Source organism: Ascaphus truei, chromosome 3 (genome assembly GCF_040206685.1).
Source record: "Ascaphus truei isolate aAscTru1 chromosome 3, aAscTru1.hap1, whole genome shotgun sequence".
NCBI classification, from domain to species: domain Eukaryota; kingdom Metazoa; phylum Chordata; class Amphibia; order Anura; family Ascaphidae; genus Ascaphus; species Ascaphus truei.
Genome location: NC_134485.1, coordinates 11,129,288 through 11,149,392, shown reverse-complemented (window position 1 = coordinate 11,149,392; position 20,105 = coordinate 11,129,288). Strand labels below are relative to the sequence as shown.

Here is a 20,105-nt window from a genome sequence, read left to right as displayed (position 1 = left end):
ACTAGGGATGGATACAAACTTACAGAAAAATATACGCTTTTAGAATATTTATGTTTCCATTTACTACAATTTAAACTAAAAGAAATCCATCACTTTCGCCCACCGCTCACTATTCCTCCGCAAGGTTCTTTGAATTCCAGTGATGATGGACTTGCACTCTGTGTTGATTGAATTTTGCCGAGTAGGTTATTGAAGGTTAAAGCAAAGCCAAGAGAAAAAGTATTATACTTATAGATTCCCGCTACCCTGTAACTGTACACACAAAGGAAAGACTGCACCCTTTTATTACATGTGTGAAAAAGTGTCCTGGTCGTCTGTATAAAGGTTTCATGACCTATGACAAATCTACACTTCTTAAACATGGGGAGAGATTGACTACGTTCCGATAAGGGGGATCGGAGCTTGATCCCGCGTCAAGTGCCCCTCAAGGTTATGGCATTAGGCTCCGAGATAAGGTAACCCCTACAGCGCCCTATAGGCGTTCAGCATGTCATGACGTTTGGCACCCTGGGGGGTCCTTCTAACTAATTCTGTATATCATTGGGTTTTGCTTGAGTTTGGAGTGCTGACCCCAAACTAAACAGAAGGGTGGGGACCCTTTACAACAGCGGAAGCAGGAATCAATTGCGTGAGAGTGGTCAGGAGAGCGGTCACAGGATCGCTGGTGACGGAGGATCCATAACCCCAGAGGTGGCAGGATCCTCCAGCACTAAAGGGGCTAACGGAGCTTAGTGAATCCTGCCATAGAGTCAAAAAGTGATCAATCCACAAAGTGACTATATATATATATATACATACATACACATACCTCATAGTGGACTTAAATGTAAAAATCTGTATTTGGCATTGACAGAAAAGCTCCAGACTGCGGGAGAGCAGCTTGCAGTGAATTGTGAAGGGTTTCAGAAAACACTACTAAGTGTTAACCTCCTTATCGCCATATTGAGTAGGGGGCAGTGAGAGAAATCATAAAATGTTACTACTATATGAGCAAAAAGAGGGATATTCTTCCTCGTTATAGAATAAGGGCAGCCTGTGTATTAATGGCCATGGATGCGCACAAAAACATAACGCACCCATCACAAAAATCTAACGCACCCATCACAAAAACATAACACACCCATCACAAAAATTTAACGCGCCCCATCACAAATAAATTCCATCCTCTAGCCCTCAGCAGCTTTCCTGGATTTGCTTTCTAAAAAGTATGTTTGAATTTGCGGCTCTTGATTTTGACCGGAAAACTCAAAAAAGCTCCATGGAGGAGCCAGGAGCCAGTCTAGGACATTTAGCAATGATCACATGACCGCCTACACTTCACCATGACTCACCCGTCGCTGGGACCGGCCGCTGCCGGCCACTCCGCCACTAGGGTAAGTGCCTACCCTAAGCCCTTACCCTAAAAATCTGTGCCCTAAAACCCCTTGCCCTAAGCACTTACCCTAAAAACCCCTGCCCGAAAACCCCCTGCCCTTACAATAAAACCCCCTACCCTAACGACAAAAAAAGCCCTAAAGTTAACTCCCTCCCCTAACCACTAAAAGTAACCCCACACCCTAACAGCCACCACTTAGAAACGGCCGGCGGCAGAGGTTCCAGTGGTAGATCGACTGCGGCAGAACGCCGGCGGTGATTTGGTCGCGGCGAGACTGCTGCGGCCAAAGGTCACATCCCACCACTGAACGGATCGGATAAAGGAGCAGGGGCTGTACAAGTTTTGCTTAGTTATTACATTGTCGCTTAGAACGGTTCCTGCGTTCCCATGGCGCACTGGATGCGATCTGCCCAGTGAGGACATTTTTCCTGCAAACTGGCCCCTGCGACCACGTGACTGATATTTAAAGTGGTGTGCCAGAGAGACCGTGGCACTCAGCCAACATGAATCCTCCAGCACCCAAACGGTCAAAGCATCTTACAGCACATCAGAAAGTTGTGGCAGTAACGTATGTATATCTTTATTTGTATAGTGCCATCCATGTACATTACATAGCACTACCCAGCAGTCATACACAACAAAATAATATGAGTTGTAATGGGAATAAGTGCTACAGACATAAAAGTAACCATTAGGAAAAGGAGTCCCTGCCTGAAGAGCTTACAGTCTAATTCAAAGATGCTCTAAGAGAAGGAAGAACAGTCAGTCGCTAAGCAACGGGATCGAACATTTGGTCGCGGCTGTTTTGCCGCAACCAAGTCTCCGATGGCGGTTGGCCACTGAGGTTCTCTATGCCGCTGGAAACTCAGCCGCCTGCCTCTTCTCCAATAAGGTAAATTCATTTAAGGGGTTTTAGCAGGTAGGTATAAATTTAAGGGGTTAGGTTTTTAGGGTAGGGGATTAGGTTTTTAAGGTAGAGGGTTAATGCTTTTAGAGTAAGGGACTTAGGCTAAGGGGTTTTACGGTAAGGGGTTAAGGTTTTTAGGGTAGGGGGCTAAGATTAGGGGTAATAGGGTAAGGGGTAGTGTTAGGGTCTTACCTTGGCGGCGAAGCGGCTGGCAGAGAGGTGTCCCGGCAGAGTGGCGGTTAAACGCCGGCGTTTCTGCGTCTTTCGGATTCTCCCTCCTCACTCCTGTATTTGACGGCAAAACACAAACAACACTAATAGTATGGAAAGGAAAACAAATGGGTCTAATAATAATAATAATATTATTCAAATAATATTACTTGACCATTAATGATATTTCGCCTGAGAACTTCTGCTCCCCCAGGGTGACCACCCATCTCCTGAGCGCAGTCAGGGCTGCTCTGTATATCCCGACACTGGGTAATGCTACGCTTATAGTGCCGGCGACGGCGACGTCAGGCTGCCGTTGCTGGAAAAATCAAATTGAGATGACTTCCAGCAATCGCGACCAAGCCGGCGGCAATGCATTTGTTTTGACACCACGTTGCGTCGCTGTCGCCGGCACTATAAGCGCAGCCTAAGGCTTCGGCCAGGCAGGGAACGGGCGCACTGGTGATTCGTGGCCGGATAGGCGCGCGCTCGCCTGGGGGCGCGCCCACGACATAACGGAGCTGGTTCGCCCTCATTGCGCGAACTGCTCACGTGACTCGCTTGCGAGCAGCAAATTAAAATGTGCTTGCTCTGAGTGCCAAGCGGGCGCAGGCGCTTGCTCACGCTGGCCACACACATTGCAGCAATGTTTTTCATCGCGGCAAGTGCCCGCTCAGCGTCACCCTGGCCGCAGCCTTGATATGCTGGTGTACAGGATAATACTGTCACAGTAACCCCCCTGTGGCTGTCACTGTCACGGAATTAGAAGCATTCAGACACATCAGGTGTTGCCAGTGTCTCCTTGGCAACGTCGCCATGGTGAAGACGCGTCCACACGTGCCCCACCCATCTCACTTCCGGGTAGCATTGTCCGGTTGCCAGGGAGACAGTGTCGGCGTCCTCCTGCCCTACGGAAGCCGTGGGAGGGCAAGGGAAGCAGGTAGCAAGAGGGAGAGGTGGCGCGGGGACACCGGAGTGACACGGGGATCGCTGCGGAGGGAACAGCAGCTGGGACCGGAGGACACGTGCGGACAGCAGGACACGCACAGCGCTGTATAACAGGTGCTTGCTCGTGTCCCCCTACATGTGTCCCCTCTCTTGCCATATGTGTCCTGCTACATGTGTCCTGCTACATGTGTCCCCTCTCTTGCCTTGCTACATGTGTCCCCTCTCTTGCCTTGCTACATGTGTCCTGCTACATGTGTCCCCTCTCTTGCCCCGTCCTGCTACATGTGTCCTGCTACATGTGTCCCCTCTCTTGCCCCGTCCTGCTACATGTGTCCTGCTACATGTGTCCCCTTTCTTGCCTTGCTACATGTGTCCCCTCTCTTGCCTTGCTACATGTGTCCTGCTACATGTGTCCCCTCTCTTGCCCCGTCCTGCTACATGTGTCCTGCTACATGTGTCCCCTCTCTTGCCCCGTCCTGCTACATGTGTCCTGCTACATGTGTCCCCTCTCTTGCCTTGCTACATGTGTCCCCTCTCTTGCTTTGTCCTGCTACATGTGTCCCCTCTCTTGCCCCGTCCTGCTACATGTGTCCTGCTACATGTGTCCTGCTACATGTGTCCTGCTACATGTGTCCCGCTACGTGTCCCCTCTCTTGCCTTGTCCTGCTACATGTGTCTCCTCTCTTGCCGTGTCCTGCTACATGTATTCTGCTACATGTCTCCTCTCTTGCTGTGTCCTGCTACCTGTGTCCCCTTTCTTGCCTTGCTACATGTGTCCCCTCTCTTGCCCCGTCCTGCTACATGTGTCCTGCTACATGTGTCCTGCTACATGTGTCCTGCTACATGTGTCCCGCTACGTGTCCCCTCTCTTGCCTTGTCCTGCTACATGTGTCTCCTCTCTTGCCGTGTCCTGCTACATGTATTCTGCTACATGTCTCCTCTCTTGCCGTGTCCTGCTACTGTACATGTGTCCTGCTACATGTCTCCTCTCTTGCCGTGTCCTGCTACATGTCTCCTCTCTTGCCGTGTCCTGCTACATGTGTCCACTCTCTTGCCCTGTCCTGCTTCACTGTCTCCAGTCTGCTTCATGTCACCTTTTCAGGTGGCACATCTCTTGCTCTCTCCTGCTTCAGACTGACCCCTCTTCCCCTGTTATCTCTTCACACATCACCTTTCTTGTTCTGCCTTTGCTTCATTCCACCTGTCCATGTGTCACTTTTATTGTCCTGTTCTACTTACTCCGTCACCTCTACCATAGTTACCTCTCTTGTCCTGCCTTGTTTCATGTCACCTCTCCTGTGTCACTTTGCCTGTCCAGCTCTGCTTGATGTCACCGTATATGTATATGTGTATGTATACACACACACACACACACACACACACACACACACACACACACACACACACACACACACACACAGTGTGTGTATGTATATATATTTTTTATACATACTGTATACATATACACAATAAAGAAAACTAACTAAGGCCCTCCCTATACAAAAGAAAGCAGAAACATAACAAATTTAGCTTCAGTGGATTGGATGCAGATTGAACCATCCGATTCACCAAAACCAGATCAGTCAATAATATATATGGAAAACGTAGCCTACTGCATTCCAGGATAGAAAATATTTAATCAATGCAAGTACAAACATTAACAGCACCTTTTCAGACCGCACGGGATCTTTCTCCAGCTCCTAATGCAGCACTGAGAAGACTGCATATTTATAGGAGGACGAACAATCACAATCAGCATTAGAAAGTACCATGGTCTGGGGAAGAGGGCAATACATCTGCCCTGTCAATGGAGACGTGTCTCGTGACGCGCCTCACGCTGACAGGATCGTGCGCAGGCGCCGTTCAATTGTTTTCAGACGAAGGACTCAACCACAAGTTGACACTGACTGCAGGATAGCCACTTCATCTATTTCACCGGCTGTGCTTACTCCGCCCCATGACGATTGAGTGGGCTGATGGCAATCAGCATTTACAGCTGTGCAACTCGGCGTGGATTGGCTCTTCAATCAAGAGCCAATCATTAGATTAAGGGTTGTGCCTGTTTTCTGATTGGCTAACAGTCCTTTATATGCTCACCGATCCCTGCTGCAAATCAGCTGAGCATAGTAGTCCTTAACCTGCGACGAAGAGCTACCCACAAGCACTCAGCTTGCCCGTGTCCTGCTTTGCCTTGTGCAATTCTGCTAACCTTGTCTAGTATCCTCAACCTCAGCTTTGTACCTGGACTCTCACCTTTGCTTATCCACGACCTCAGCTTCCTACCTGGACTCCCACCTTCCCCATACCTCGAACACGCACATAGACTTTTTTTTGTAACTTTCTTTTTATTTCAGTATTTTATACATGGGATACAGAAAGAAAAGAATGGGGATAGGGGGTGGGGGAAGGTTAGCAAATAAACATGACACTTTACTTGTACTCCTTGTCTTATATTAAACAGAGGGTACACAATACATTTACATTCTGGTAATTTATTTGTTTACGGACATCAAGCCCGGAACAGGAAACTGTGAGGATTCGCCATCCTGAGGGCCGGAACTCACCTCCCCATTCTATTCCGTCAGGCACTCAGGAGGCGCGATGCCATGGCAGTTCTGCTACGCGGACGACGAATGACCAGCCTGTACCCCTGCGGGTCCCGCTCATAATCTCCGCCCCCGCTCTGACGTACGGCCTGCTCGTTTGGCCAGTCTCCCATCCAGATCGGTTTCTAAGCTCCGCCCCCGCCCTGACGACGGACATGCGCGGTGCGTGAGTGACGTGCGTTCTGGACATCCTCCTGATGTCGGTGACGCATGCGGAACAGGTCTTCTCTGGACCCAACTCGGTTCGCGCTCACGCGACGGGCATGTGCGGTGTGCGAGTGGCGCGCGACCAAGTCGCCATCATCTGACGGTGATGCGCGTGGGACGTAGTTCCACCCCCCGGTCTATTCAGGCTGTACAATAGGGCGCACCTGCGCGACCCAGCAGCCTATCCACGCCTTCCTTTTGGTTCCGTTCTGACTTCCCATTGGAGGGAGGTTCCTTTTTATACATGCCTTGCTCATTCATTCCTTGCTGAGAATAACCTTGTGTGACGCTGTGCCTTGCTGCATTGTGCCTTGCTGATTCCTGCCTTGTTCCTGCTGCTGCCTGACCCCTGCTACGTTATTGGACTCCGCATCTCTCCTCTCCTGACCCAGCTTACGTACGACCATTCTGAACTCTCTACTCCTGATCTCGGCTATCCTCGCAACGGCTACTCTCCGCTCTCCAATCCTGACCTTGGCAAAGTACCCCAACGATCCGCTACTCTCTAATCCTGACCCGGCAAGTATAAACGACTACTCTAACTTCCATACTCCTCACACGGCTTGCAAGACCAATCTACACTCTAGGCGCGCCCTCGCGGTTGTGGGTTGGCGGTTATACAATTCCTTACCTCAGCCTCGCGGTCGCGTCTGGTTTGTGGTGAGCTGCGCGTTACCTAAATATATTAACTGGACCATCATGGTTGACCCACTTACATATATTATATTCTTGTTTGAGGTGTTCGGGTTAGTCTGCTTTTCACTTCCGGACCGATAACCTGAGTATTAACAATATCCATCTGTCATATCTTGTGAAAGAATGTGTGGTAGGAGGGATGGGATGGAGGATGGGGGGGGGGGGTAAGGGGGAACACCTTGCCACCAGACTTTAAGGCATGTAATTGTCTTCTCTCGAGCTCAAGACAATCTATCCTCCTACAGCGTTCTCCCTGCTTAGAACTCAAATCTCTTCCTCTAGTGTCTCTATCTGCCAATCCAAAGTTCCCAGATCTTGTGGAAAGCTTTGATTTTCTGACTCAACAGGGCAGTTAGTTTATCCATTGTCATAACTTCGTTGACTCGTCTGGTCACCATGTTCTTTGACGGGGGATTGGGATGTTTCCATGTTACTGATATCAGACAGTGAGCAGCTGTGAGGATATGTGAGATTAATTTGCTGGTTGACCGGTTGATATTCCCAACCGGTTTGGCTAGTATAAGAATCACTGGATCCATCGGGAGGGGCATCCCCACTATTTCCTCTATTAGTTTCCCCCACATTTCCCGGTATTTCTGGATCTTGGGGCAGGACCACTGAATGTGAGATATGTCTCCCAGCTGGCCACATCCTCTCCAGCAAAGATTTGTTGAACCTGGGAAAATCTTATGTAACCTGGCGGGTTGCTAGGTACCACCTAAAGAGGATTTTATAGATATTTTCTTTGGTGACTGTACGTATTGAGGTTTTTGAGGCTGCCACCCATATCTTATTCCAGTCGCCCAGGTCTATTTCTACTTGGAGATCCTCCTCCCCTTATATACAAGGTCCAGGGAAGGGGACAAGGCCTCCAGGCATTTATAAACAGTAGATATCAGCCCTTTCAGGTACCCCCTATTTCTGCACAGGGATTCAAATCTTGTAGAGGGGGGGGGGGAGATCGTGCCAACCTGAAGATATCTAAAAAGCTCGCTTTCTGGGAGAGCGTGTTTGAGACGTAGTTCGTCAAACTTGATGACCTGATCCTTCCCCACCATGTTACCAAAATCTAACACCCCCCTCTACCTCCAAATATCGTATGCTGTGGATGCCATCCCAGGAGGAATTCCAGGATTATCGAACAATGGCACCAATCTAGAGGTTGATGCAATCAATCTGTATTTAGATTTCGCGGAGTATCAACCACTTACAGTGGTAGGGTGAAGTTGATCACTCCCAAGTATCTCTGTCTGTCACTCGTTTTATTATTTTTGTTTACCCAAAGACGGGCTGGGAGCGAAACCGGATCTGCAAATGTGGTTTCTATATCCACCCAGCAATAAGATTTAGCTGGGGTGTGCCAATATATTATTTGTTTCAGGTGGCAAGCATAATAGTTTTTTCTAATGTCGAGGACCACCAACCCACCACCCAGCCTTGGGGCTGTCATCATGTTCCTAGATACTCTTGCTTTCTTTTTTTGCCAGATGAATTGAAAATGGCATTTTGTAAGTCTTTCAACTGTTTACGGGGGATAGGGACTGGCAACATCTGAAAATGATATAGTAATCTTGGCAAAATATTCATTTTTACAGAGGTTATTCGACCCAACCAAGAGATCTGAAAATCGTTCCATCTTGTCAGATCTTTATTTATCTGGGAGGGCAGATCTTGATAGTTGTGTCTATACAGAGATTTATAGTTCTTGATTTAGGTGGATTCCCAGATATTTTATAGAATTATCTTTCCATTTATAGTTGACGTTGAGTTGTAATCATTTTAGTTAATGTTTGGATAACGTGAGATTTAGAGCTTCAGATTTTTCGGCAGTTGTCATGTACCCAGAGAGTGCCCAGAACTCCGCCAAGGAGGCTTGTAGGTTTGGAAAGGACGTTAAAGGGTCTGTAAAGGTCAACATAATATCATCTGCGAAGAGGGACAATTTATATACTTCTGAGTCAATCCTTGGGCCTTGAATGTTTGGGTTATTTCTGATTGTGCAAGCTAGAGGCTCAATGGTGAGAGCGAATACAAGTGGTGAGAGTAGGCAGCCTTGTCTCGTACCATTCGACTTTTTCATTTTATTCAAATTCCCTCCTGGCAGTTTTCAAGGTGGCTGTTGGGGGTTTGTATAGAGCTTGTTTACCTGTCAGGTATGAGCCCTTGAATCCGAAGGCCTCCATTGGTTTATTAAGAAATTGCCCATTTATTCTATCAAACGCCTTTTCAGCGTCGAAGCTTAGTAGCATAGATTTTGGTTTGGTGGCGTTGATATGTTCAGTTTATATAGACTATTTTTCTGGTGTTGTCTGAAGCCTGTCTCTCTGAAACAAAGCCGACCTGGTCTATATGTATGAGTTTAGGGAGTATCGGTTGAAGTCTATTGGCTAGACTTTTACTATAGATCTTTAGATCAGTGTTGAGGAGGGAGATGGGTCTATAGCTACTATAACTCAGAGGGTCTTTGCCCTCTTTATGTAGAATCACTAGTGCTGCTTTTGACATTTGTTCTGGGATTGTTTTTCCTTCCAGGAATGAGTTAAACAACTCCAGCAAATATGGGGACAGAAGTTTTATACATTTTTCTATAGTAAGAATTTGAAAACCCGTCTGGACCTGGGGCTTTGTTGGTTTTTAATTACTTAATTAATTCTATGTTGGTGATTTTAGCATTAAGTCTTATTAAGTCTGGTTCAGATATCTTGGGTGGGTTGCAGTTTTCTAAATATTTGTTGATTTTTGGATAGGAAAGCTGGGGGGGGGGGGGGTGATGTTTCTCTCCTGAGATTATATCGTTTTGAGTAAAACTCATGGAATTGTTAAGCTGTTTTGGCAGCATCATGTGTCATCCCTTTTTTTGTTTTGATAGCATTGATTTTGGATCTTGACTGAACTCCCCTGAGTTTGCTAGCTAATAGACGATCTGCCTTATTCCCTTTATCAAAGAATAGATGCTTAGTCCATTTTAAAGCCTTTTCTATCTCCTCTGTTTGGATCTGCTTTAATTCGGTTCTGACCACTGTAGTGTGTGTGTGTGTGTGTGCATTGTTTTACTAGGGTTATTTTTGTGTTCTTGTTCTAACCGAGATATCTTATTTGTAAGAGCCAGGTAAGCTTGATTCCTGATTTTTTTTTTAAAGGATATAATAGTGCCTGTAATAGTAGCCTTGTGTGCTTCCCATAGGGTAGCGCAGGAATCCACTGAATTTTTGTTAGTATTGAAATAATCCTCTAGATCTGGATTCAGAAGGGAATCGTTAAGTCTCCAATGTCCGCTTCTCAGACGTATAAATGGAGTTTTAAGTATCAGTGAGACTGGGGCATGGTCAGACCATGTGATAGTCTATGTGTTTCTCAAACAATGATAGGGCCTATCTACATCTCCAACCCTAGACCACGGCGAGTATCAACACTATCCTACTTCTCCTACCCTGACCCTGCTAGACGACTACGGACCTGCACAGTGGACACAGTCTCACGGCTGCGGGTTGGTGTATTCTAAATCCCTTCTGTCCTGTTTGTGGTGAGCCCCCGTTATACATATACAGAGTTTAATAGCCCCTGAGAAAGTGGCAGTTTCCTACAGGAGAAAGGATGGGGATAATGACCTCCCCAGAGCAGGACAGGATCTCAGAAGGGGCCCAAAATAGAATGATCACATGGACAGAGCTAGGCAAGCGCAACAAGGGGGGCCTAGTTCAATACAGGTAGTCCTATCACTAACAAGTGTATGCACCTCCCAGGAGTGTCAACAGAAGGCACCCAGGGAAGAACTATGTATAGACTGATAACAGTACGGATGAAACAAGCCACTCCTATTGTAAATGGGAATGCAGCGTTCCCAAGCATGGGAACACGAATTAAGATTGAAGTTGTACTATAAAAACTCTGGCGCCCATCTTTTCCGTCGCCCAGCAGACCACATCCAGCACCCTGAGACTGGGTAAATCTATGTTAAACACACAACTACACCAATGTAATCTCCCTAGGAAGCCGGGCAGTGAGGGATATACAGTATGTGTATGTCTGGGCACAATAACGTTAATAACTAAAAAGATTGGAGGGGGTGTTGCTGCTAAAGTACTAAATTGAAGCCGACATGTGGAGTCAATAAATGAAGCCCTGAAGAAGTGTCATTTGACACGGAATGCGTAGGTGGTGACGTCATACGCAGCGACGTTACGTTCGTGACGACGGACCTACATGCTGCAACCCTGAGACACCGCGAGGAAGCCATTAGAAGGTTCTATAGAGCGATAAGGTCTGTTTTATACCAACATGGCAGACTTGTGCTCTCTTTTTTACCATCTCAATCAGGACCTTCCCATTGAGCCATAGGTGTTGGTACCTTATCCTGGGCGGATGTCTTGGGTGTTTTTGGATACACGTGTTATCTATGTGGTGTCATTTGACCCTTATTGTGATACATTTTATGTGGTATTTTATATGTGTCTGTGACAGGGTGAAGTCAACCCCTATCAGTTATGCCTGGGAAACATATGTCTGAGTGCTTCATCCAGCACTCATAAGGGTTAACTCAGGTGGAAGCTAGCTAATCATGATGTAAGCTGACACCTGAGAGCCAGCAAGGTAGATAAGGATCTTGTTACCAGCAGCAGCTGCCTGTGTCAGAGGAGAGCACATGGATAGATGTGCTGCTAGCCAGAAGGATACAGCACACTACTTACTGCAGCCAAAGTAAGATTTCTTTCATTTGTTTGCATAACTGCTTAAAAATACTCTTACGGTTTGGGTATGGTTTAGCCAGCCAGCCTGCTAGCTAGGACTGCTGTGTTAGTCAGTTTCTCCCAACGTGGAGCAGGATTTATTTGCTTAAAGGGACAGTGTACCCGCATGTTATGTTGCTGTGGAGAAATAAAGCCACTGAACGTTTTCATTTATCCTGAAACTACACGTGTAGACTGTTCCCTGACCTCGGCTACAGGCCGTCCTGCCACAGTGTCATTCTTTGTTTTACTTTGATAAAGATTTGTGTACTAATTTCGGTTTTATGGCTTTCTTTCTATGCGCTTCTATTTTTGTGTTTTTTGTCTTGAGTTTGCCCTGCTGACTCAAGGGAGACTAGGAGCTGCCGGGAAGATTCGGAAGCTGAGGGAGAGCATTTGGAGGGACAGCACGCGCAAATCCCCCTTTCCATATACTAGAACGTTTTTGGAGGAGTCAATAAAAGACACTTTGTTGTATACCTTTTTGGTGTCCCTATTTTTATATTTTTATATACAGTACATGTGTGGTACTTTGCTAGCAGCAGCCATTCCAGCCCTTTAGTTTTCTTCTGACTGGTGTGTGCCCCAAATCCCCCTCCCCATTGTGTGTGTGTGTGTGTGTGTGTGTGTGTATAATATACACATACACACACACACTGAGTTGTGTGCTGGTCATGCCTGTTAACTTTGTCTTTCTTCTTGTTTCAGACTATAAGAGATATGGACCATACTCGGGGAAGCTTCTCCCCTACAGCACCCCATAAAGAAGGGGTAAGTGTGCCGACAGAAGAGGAGGTTGTGCACATCTTTGGGTGCATTCTTCTTGTGTAAGTCTCACCATTTACTAATTGATAGCCGACACCCAATGTGAATGTCTGGAGGGTCTGACAATGTCTTTTGCTTTCTGAGTATACACACACACACACACACACACACACACACACACACACACACACACACACACACACACACACACACACACACACACACACACCTTCCCAGCACTCGTTTAAATCACTGATTCAGTCTCTGATAATCTTTAACCACATTTATTATAAAGCACCAATAACAGACAATGAAACAGACGGCACAACGTTTTGGGAAATCTCTAAGTCAGGTGTTCATTACTGACTGAGCCGTAGGTGCTGAAGCAGAAGATATCATGAAAACCTGACTTGTGGGGGGGTGCCTTGAGGACTGGAGTTGAGCCCTCCTGTTCTAGTGAGTGGAGTTGTGTGGGAGATGGGCTGACAGTCCTTTCATTTTAATAAATGTAGTGCTTATGATTAGAAGCATCCCCTCATCCACGCAGTATGCACAGCGACGCTGCAAGTCTCACGGGGGGCGCTGCAAGTCTCACGGGGGGCGCTGCAAGTCTCACGGGGGGGGGCGCTGCAAGTCTCACGGGGGGGCGCTGCAAGTCTCACGGGGGGCGCTGCAAGTCTCACGGAGGGGGCGCTGCAAGTCTCACGGGGGGGGCGCTGCAAGTCTCACGGGGGGCGCTGCAAGTCTCACGGGGGGCGCTGCAAGTCTCACGGGGGGGCGCTGCAAGTCACACGGGGGGGCGCTGCAAGTCTCACTGGAAGGGGGGCGATGCAAGTCTCACTGGAAGGGGGGCGCTGCAAGTCTCACTGGAAGGGGGGTGCTGCAAGTCTCACTGGAAGGGGGGGCGCTGCAAGTCTCACTGGAAGGGGGGGCGCTGCAAGTCTCACTGGAAGGGGGGGCGCTGCAAGTCTCACGGGGGGGGCGCTGCAAGTCTCACGGGGGGGCGCTGCAAGTCTCACGGGGGGCGCTGCAAGTCTCACTGGAAGGGGGCGCTGCAAGTCTCACTGGAAGGGGGGGCGCTGCAAGTCTCACTGGAAGGGGGGGTGCTGCAAGTCTCACTGGAAGGGGGGCGCTGCAAGTCTCACTGGAAGGGGGGGCGCTGCAAGTCTCACGGGGGGCGCTGCAAGTCTCACGGGGGGCGCTGCAAGTCTCACGGGGGGCGCTGCAAGTCTCACGGGGGGCGCTGCAAGTCTCACGGGGGGCGCTGCAAGTCTCACGGGGGGGCGCTGCAAGTCTCACGGGGGGGCGCTGCAAGTCTCACGGGGGGCGCTGCAAGTCTCACGGGGGGCGCTGCAAGTCTCACGGGGGGCGCTGCAAGTCTCACGGGGGCGCTGCAAGTCTCACGGGGGGCGCTGCAAGTCTCACGGGGGGCGCTGCAAGTCTCACGGGGGGTGGGCGCTGCAAGTCTCACGGGGGGTGGGCGCTGCAAGTCTCACGGGGGGTGGGCGCTGCAAGTCTCACGGGGGGTGGGCGCTGCAAGTCTCACGGGGGGGGGGGCGCTGCAAGTCTCACGGGGGGTGGGCGCTGCAAGTCTCACGGGGGGTGGGCGCTGCAAGTCTCACGGGGGGTGGGCGCTGTAAGTCTCACGGGGGGTGGGCGCTGCAAGTCTCACGGGGGGTGGGCGCTGCAAGTCTCACGGGGGGTGGGCGCTGCAAGTCTCACGGGGGGTGGGCGCTGCAAGTCTCACGGGGGGCGCTGCAAGTCTCACGGGGGGCGCTGCAAGTCTCACGGGGGGGCGCTGCAAGTCTCACGGGGGGGCGCTGCAAGTCTCACGGGGGGCGCTGCAAGTCTCACGGGGGGGGCGCTGCAAGTCTCACGGTGGGTGGGCGCTGCAAGTCTCACGGGGGGCGCTGCAAGTCTCACGGGGGGGCGCTGCAAGTCTCACGGGGGGGCGCTGCAAGTCTCACGGGGGGGCGCTGCAAGTCTCACGGGGGGGCGCTTCAAGTCTCACGGGGGGGGGCGCTGCAAGTCTCACGGGGGGCGCTGCAAGTCTCACGGGGGGGCGCTGCAAGTCTCACGGGGGGGCGCTGCAAGTCTCACGGGGGGGCGCTGCAAGTCTCACGGGGGGGCGCTGCAAGTCTCACGGGGGGGCGCTGCAAGTCTCACGGGGGGTGCTGCAAGTCTCACGGGGGGGGCGCTGCACATCTCACGGGGGGGGTGCTGCAAGTCTCACGGGGGGGCGCTGCACGTCTCACGGGGGGGATCTGCAGTCTCACGGGGGGCGCTGCAAGTCTCACGGGGGGGTGCAAGTTCCGTCAGATCTGAGTCTTGAGATTTCCCGAGAATAATCACACTTCCTTAGTATCCTGTATCCGTTGAATCCTATGACACACACACACTGTACCTCTGGATAATTTGTATCGTGATCACATGGAACTTATTATGTTAGCCGAGTAATACATATTTTTATAGAACTACTGTATTTTCATAGATCCGAACAATATAAACTTTATTACACAGTGCAACAAAATAGGTAATATCAATAGCTTGAGTTTTGAAACCCCTGCAGTATCTCATAATTTCTCAGTGTTCATCGTGTCTTTCTTTTTCCCGGTCAGGTAGGTAGTGATGTTCCTGAGGGAGTTCTGCCTGTCCTCCCACCTGCAGGAGAGGTAAGCGTCAGACCCCCTTCTAGGGCGAAAATGGAGCAAATGCATTTTCTTTTTAAATTTTATAGCAGATAAAAATACCACTTGTGAGCACATTCGTGTGTCAGACAGCTCTGCAATCCTGCTTCACCCCGTTATCTCTTAGTGCTTAAACTGCTTCCACTGCAGCCAGGGATTCTGGGAAATGTTACAATAACTGTTTAACCTCATCCAAAAAGTAAACACTATTTGTTGAAAAGGTACAGGCAAAAATTGTACTGTGTTAACTAAAAATACAGAATTTCTAAATAAAAATGTCTAAAAAGTTACTCCAGGGAGAAATCTATTATTTTAGTTTTGTAGAGATGTTTTTATATTGCACTAAGGTTGTGTGCAATACAGAGAGGTAATCTAGTTTAGGGTTTAATATTGTCATAGTTATATATATATATATATATATATATATATATATATATATATATATATATATATATATATATATATATATATATATATATATATATATATATATATATATATATATATATTTAGATTGAGGTTATTAACAATGTAATTTCCATCACTATAGATAGAGGGTTATGCACGCACTCAGACATACAGGTGATAGTGGGGTACTTAGCTGCCGGTGCGCTGGTTCTGGGGAGCTCCTGAAGTCCCAAAATAGTCCAGTAGAAAAGAAGAAGCAGGCACATGGTCTTAATCAGCAGTGAATAGGTTTAATGTGCCAAGAAATCCAACGTTTCGCCAGTGCAAGACTGCCTTTCTCAAGGTGTAGGCTACCAAATACAAGTATATAATACTTAATACTTAATCTTAATATATAAAATCGAAAGGTTGGCACTAGCTGCAGTGAATCTGATTGGTCCTCAGCCTCTGGCCAATCAGATTGGTGGCTCTATGACGTCACCCAACTCTCTCCCTCTCCCTCCCCCCCACCGGCTCCCGGACAGAGGGGAAGCGCGGCGCGGCCCTCCTGCCCCAGCCGCCAACGCTCACTTCCCTCCCTCCCCGACGGGGGGACAGGCAGTGGGCAGGCAACCTCCGGAAGGACCCCCTTCCTCCTGCAGATGCCCCCGGTAAGATGGCGACGCACAGCGGACAGGCGGGGGGTGGTATTCATTCAGGAGAGAGGGGGGGGAGTTAGTCAGGAGAGAGGGGGGAGAGAGGGAGTCAGGAGAGAGGGGGGGGGAGGAGTCAGGAGAGAAGGGGGGAAGCCTGAACAGCTGTGAAGAGGGGGGAAGGGAGTTGAGAGGGAGGATGTGGGAGGCAGAACATTACATCACGGGCAACGCCGGGTATATCAGCTAGTACATAATACTTGTATTTGGTAACCTACACCTTGAGAAAGGCAGTATCACTGCCAAAACGTTGGATTTCTTGGCACATTAAACCTATTCACTGCTGATTAAGACCATGTGCCTGCTTCTTCTTTTCTATTTCCATCACTGTACAACGATTTGTTAAAACACTACTTAATACCCAGAGGATTAAAAGAGACCATTGACCTTAAGAGGTCTATTTATCGGGGACATTTTAGCACAAACCGGAGTATTTTCATCCTGCAACTCTGTATCGCGGAGATCTCCTGCCTCCTGTTTACCAACCAGGCATGATACAGCCGCCGCAGAACACACCGCTAGCAGCACATTTCCCAGAGAGAGGGGGGGGGGGGGGGGTTGGAGAGAGAGGGTAGAGTGGAGTATTTAACCCTTGATTACAAGTTAATATGTTCTCGGCAACCCCATCAACGCTAATTCCGAGGTGACGGTGACAGTACAACAGTGTGTGACTATATAAAGGTGAGCGCTCTGAGAGCGAGGGGCATATGGTACACATTCAGTGTACATCAGGGGTGTCTCTGCATATTAAAGCTTGTACAGGTTTGGGAATAAGCCCATAAGACCGTGACCTGACACGGGTCAGACATTAAGAACCGGAGCAATAGGAAGACGTCATTAATGCCGCACTATAAAAAGTCTGATTAATGGCAGCCGAGGACAATCCATTTTAACAACAGGGCTCTTCAGACAGTAGTTTTACAAGGAGATTGGTATATGTACGGTGTAAGGTGACAAAATGAGATGTAAAGCAGATCTCTTATCCTTAGAAAAATGAATGGAAGTTTATATTTGAAACAAGATAAAGGTAATACTCCCTGATACAATTCCACCTCTCCCACCGTGCGTCTCCCCGCATCGGCATGATGCCGGCTCCTGCCTGGGTATGAACAGCTCGGTCATAAATACAATGATCTCCAGGGCACTTTAAATAGAAGTTTAAGATCCATTTTTATTAGAATCCCCTGTGAACTTGGGCATTTATTATCAGCGCTATTCATAGCACATCTTGCATTGACAAAGCAATGTACTGTGCATGAAGTATAAACCACAGATGTGATACCTGATACTGCAGAGCAGACTTACTGTGGATGTTACAGTTGGCTGCTGTAGTCTAACTAATATCTTTAGATTTATGTACCTTTTTTATAATGAGTTTCTGGTGCATTGTTTAGGCTGCGATTATAGTGTCCGCACGCGCCGCGAACAAAAGGCTGTACCTCTATGAGGCAGGCCACAGAGCGCGGGTCCGGTCGTGCGCCATTTTTGAGAATACAATTGGATTTGTTTTTGCATCGCAACAGCCGCGTCACGTGAGCGGTTCAGCCAATGAGGGCGAACCACTCGTGACGTCACAGCCACGCCTCCCTGTCGCCTCTCGATTGCCTCCAGCTAGAGTACGTTCCGCGCACATGACATCACGTGTTTGGTCGCGCACACTGCAACTATAATCGCTGCCTACTGTATGCATGTATATAATATTGAAATGGTACGTGTACCTTTAACAAAATATAATCATTTATATTTTCATGTATCACTGGCACCTTTTTATTTCTCTATATGCCCATTAAACGCCTTGTTCCTAATAGAAATGTGTCCAGCAAGATCAACTTTTGATTATGATGTCATAGAAAGCAACACTAAGTATGACTGTACATTTCCAACAGTAATTCTCTGTGATCAGATGGACCATGCTGCAGTTGTCATTGTGAGTTAAAAGACCGCAAAGTGAACATTTCTGGCACAGTGATGCTTCGCAGATATGGGTTATTTCATATTTAGTTGTATTCAGAGAAGGAGCTGTGGAAGTTTGGAGTTGGATACAAGTCTTAACTCTTTTAGATAGAGATGAAGAAGCGCTCAAATGCAAGGTATAATAACCAATAATAGCCAATGCCAGTATCCAAGGATAATCCAGAAACAATAATGATGAGTTGAAGTAGTAGCTAGCAATAATGGGTTAACGAGCCTCCTGAAGACAGGTAATGGGAAGGAATGGCCCCCTCACGATCGGTCTCATTGGAGGTACCCCTGTAGCAATAATGTACTCGCAGTTCCTCGGTGTGGCTGGCAGGATGTGCAGCTTCCAGTAATAGTGGGTGCAGAGGGTGGAGAGGAGCGCACGATCCGACGGGAGCAAAAATATATTTTTGATTTGGGTCCTCTCCTTGCTCCCGTCGGATCGTGCACTCCTCTCCACCCTTAACTCTTTTGGACAAGGATATCTGTTCATTCTGGGTGTAGAACCGTTAAAAGTAATCATTTTACCGCTGCCTCTGTAATAAGCATTGCAAATGGCAGGAAACGGGCACGTGTAAATCGGAAATCTATTTGCGCTTGTGTGTATTGTGATGTCTCTGTCACAGCGTAGGATCTTGTGTCCCAGATTTAAGGCAGGAAACGTAGTATTTCTCTATATGGGGTTTATTTACAAGAACAAATAATGCACTAACAGGCCCACCGTTGGAAAGTCCCATAGCTGCCCAATTCCAGCACCTAGAGGACCGTGATGGTATCCCAATATGTACTGACTGTGTTTTCCCAATGTGCGCCTTAACAGTCAAAAATGATTTTCGGCAACTATTTTGGTGCAGAAATAAAATACTCTTAGCCCGAAAAAATGTAGAATGTGCATCAAACGTGTATGCGAGTTGAGCCTGACGTAAACCCCAAGAAGTCTATTTTATAGTTAGCGCAGAATTAAGTTGCTGTGTATCAACCGAAAATGTATTTGGCACAGCCCGGATGTTTAATTATATAGGTTAACAAAGTGTATTATTTTCACAGTGTGACTATTCTAAATCATACTACAGAAATAATTTTTAATTACTAATACTAATGCCAAATAAGAAATTCTCAATTCTGTTTTCATTTCTAATTGTATCAATTAGGTATTCAACATGACACCATGTGTAAAAATGTATTTCCAACAGGTGTCTTCATACATACAACGCACATTATATGAGGGGGGGTTTGTACTACTATATAGCACTAAAATTGACACACTAACAATTCAAACATGACCTTAGTACAGGGGGGCACAAACTTTTTTTCCTGCGCCCCCCTGCTGGATGTCCTCCTCTCCACGCGCCCCCTCCTCCTTACCTTGATTCCTGGCATCTGGGCATCACGTTGCCATAGCAACGTGATGTCACATGGCGACGCGTCTCCAGATGCCGGCTGAATCAAGGTAAGTAAAAGTTTACGGAGACCCTGCCGCTCCCCCAGCACTTAATTTAAGCGCCTTCGGGAAGCGCGTGGGGCCTCTGTAACCCCGCGCCCCCGCCAGTAATCTCGCGCCCCCCACTTTGCGCACCGCCGCCTCAGTACACAGGCCCCCTAGTTTAGGATTGCAGACGTCCATGATTGAGAGCCTCCACTCCAGGTTGATCGCACTTTTCTGCAAGATGACCACTGGGAATCTTCCTACAGGTCAGTCAGTGAGGCCGATGTCATCGGTGGCCCACACTTCTCTATCTCGGAATGGACAAATCTTCAAAAAAAAATACAGGCTTCTGAAGCCGGTGTTCTGCCAGTGCAGGGGGCGCAACTCCAGCCCTCAATCCCCGCTCCTCCCTCACAACTGGTCAGGTTTTTAGGATCTCCCAGCTTCTGCACAGGTGGCTCAATCTGTCCCTGTTTCAGCACTGGTGGCCCA

At 48.3% G+C, this 20,105-nt stretch overlaps 1 protein-coding gene across 2 annotated transcripts in view; it reads left to right on the top strand.

The window, feature by feature from the left end:
• Positions 1–3,372: 3,372 nt before the first annotated feature.
• Positions 3,373–20,105, top strand: part of TEX55 (testis expressed 55) — a 124,580-nt gene continuing 107,847 nt past the window's right edge. The window contains exons 1-3 of one of the 2 annotated variants that reach the window (XM_075593640.1): positions 3,373–3,554; positions 12,385–12,447; positions 15,060–15,113. In XM_075593640.1, coding sequence (XP_075449755.1) covers positions 12,397–12,447; positions 15,060–15,113 — 105 coding nt within the window. In that variant the 5' untranslated portion in view covers positions 3,373–3,554; positions 12,385–12,396. Of the gene's footprint in view, positions 3,555–12,384; positions 12,448–15,059; positions 15,114–16,043; positions 16,187–20,105 lie in introns of those variants that run through there. The other variant, XM_075593641.1, reaches the window with a different exon arrangement.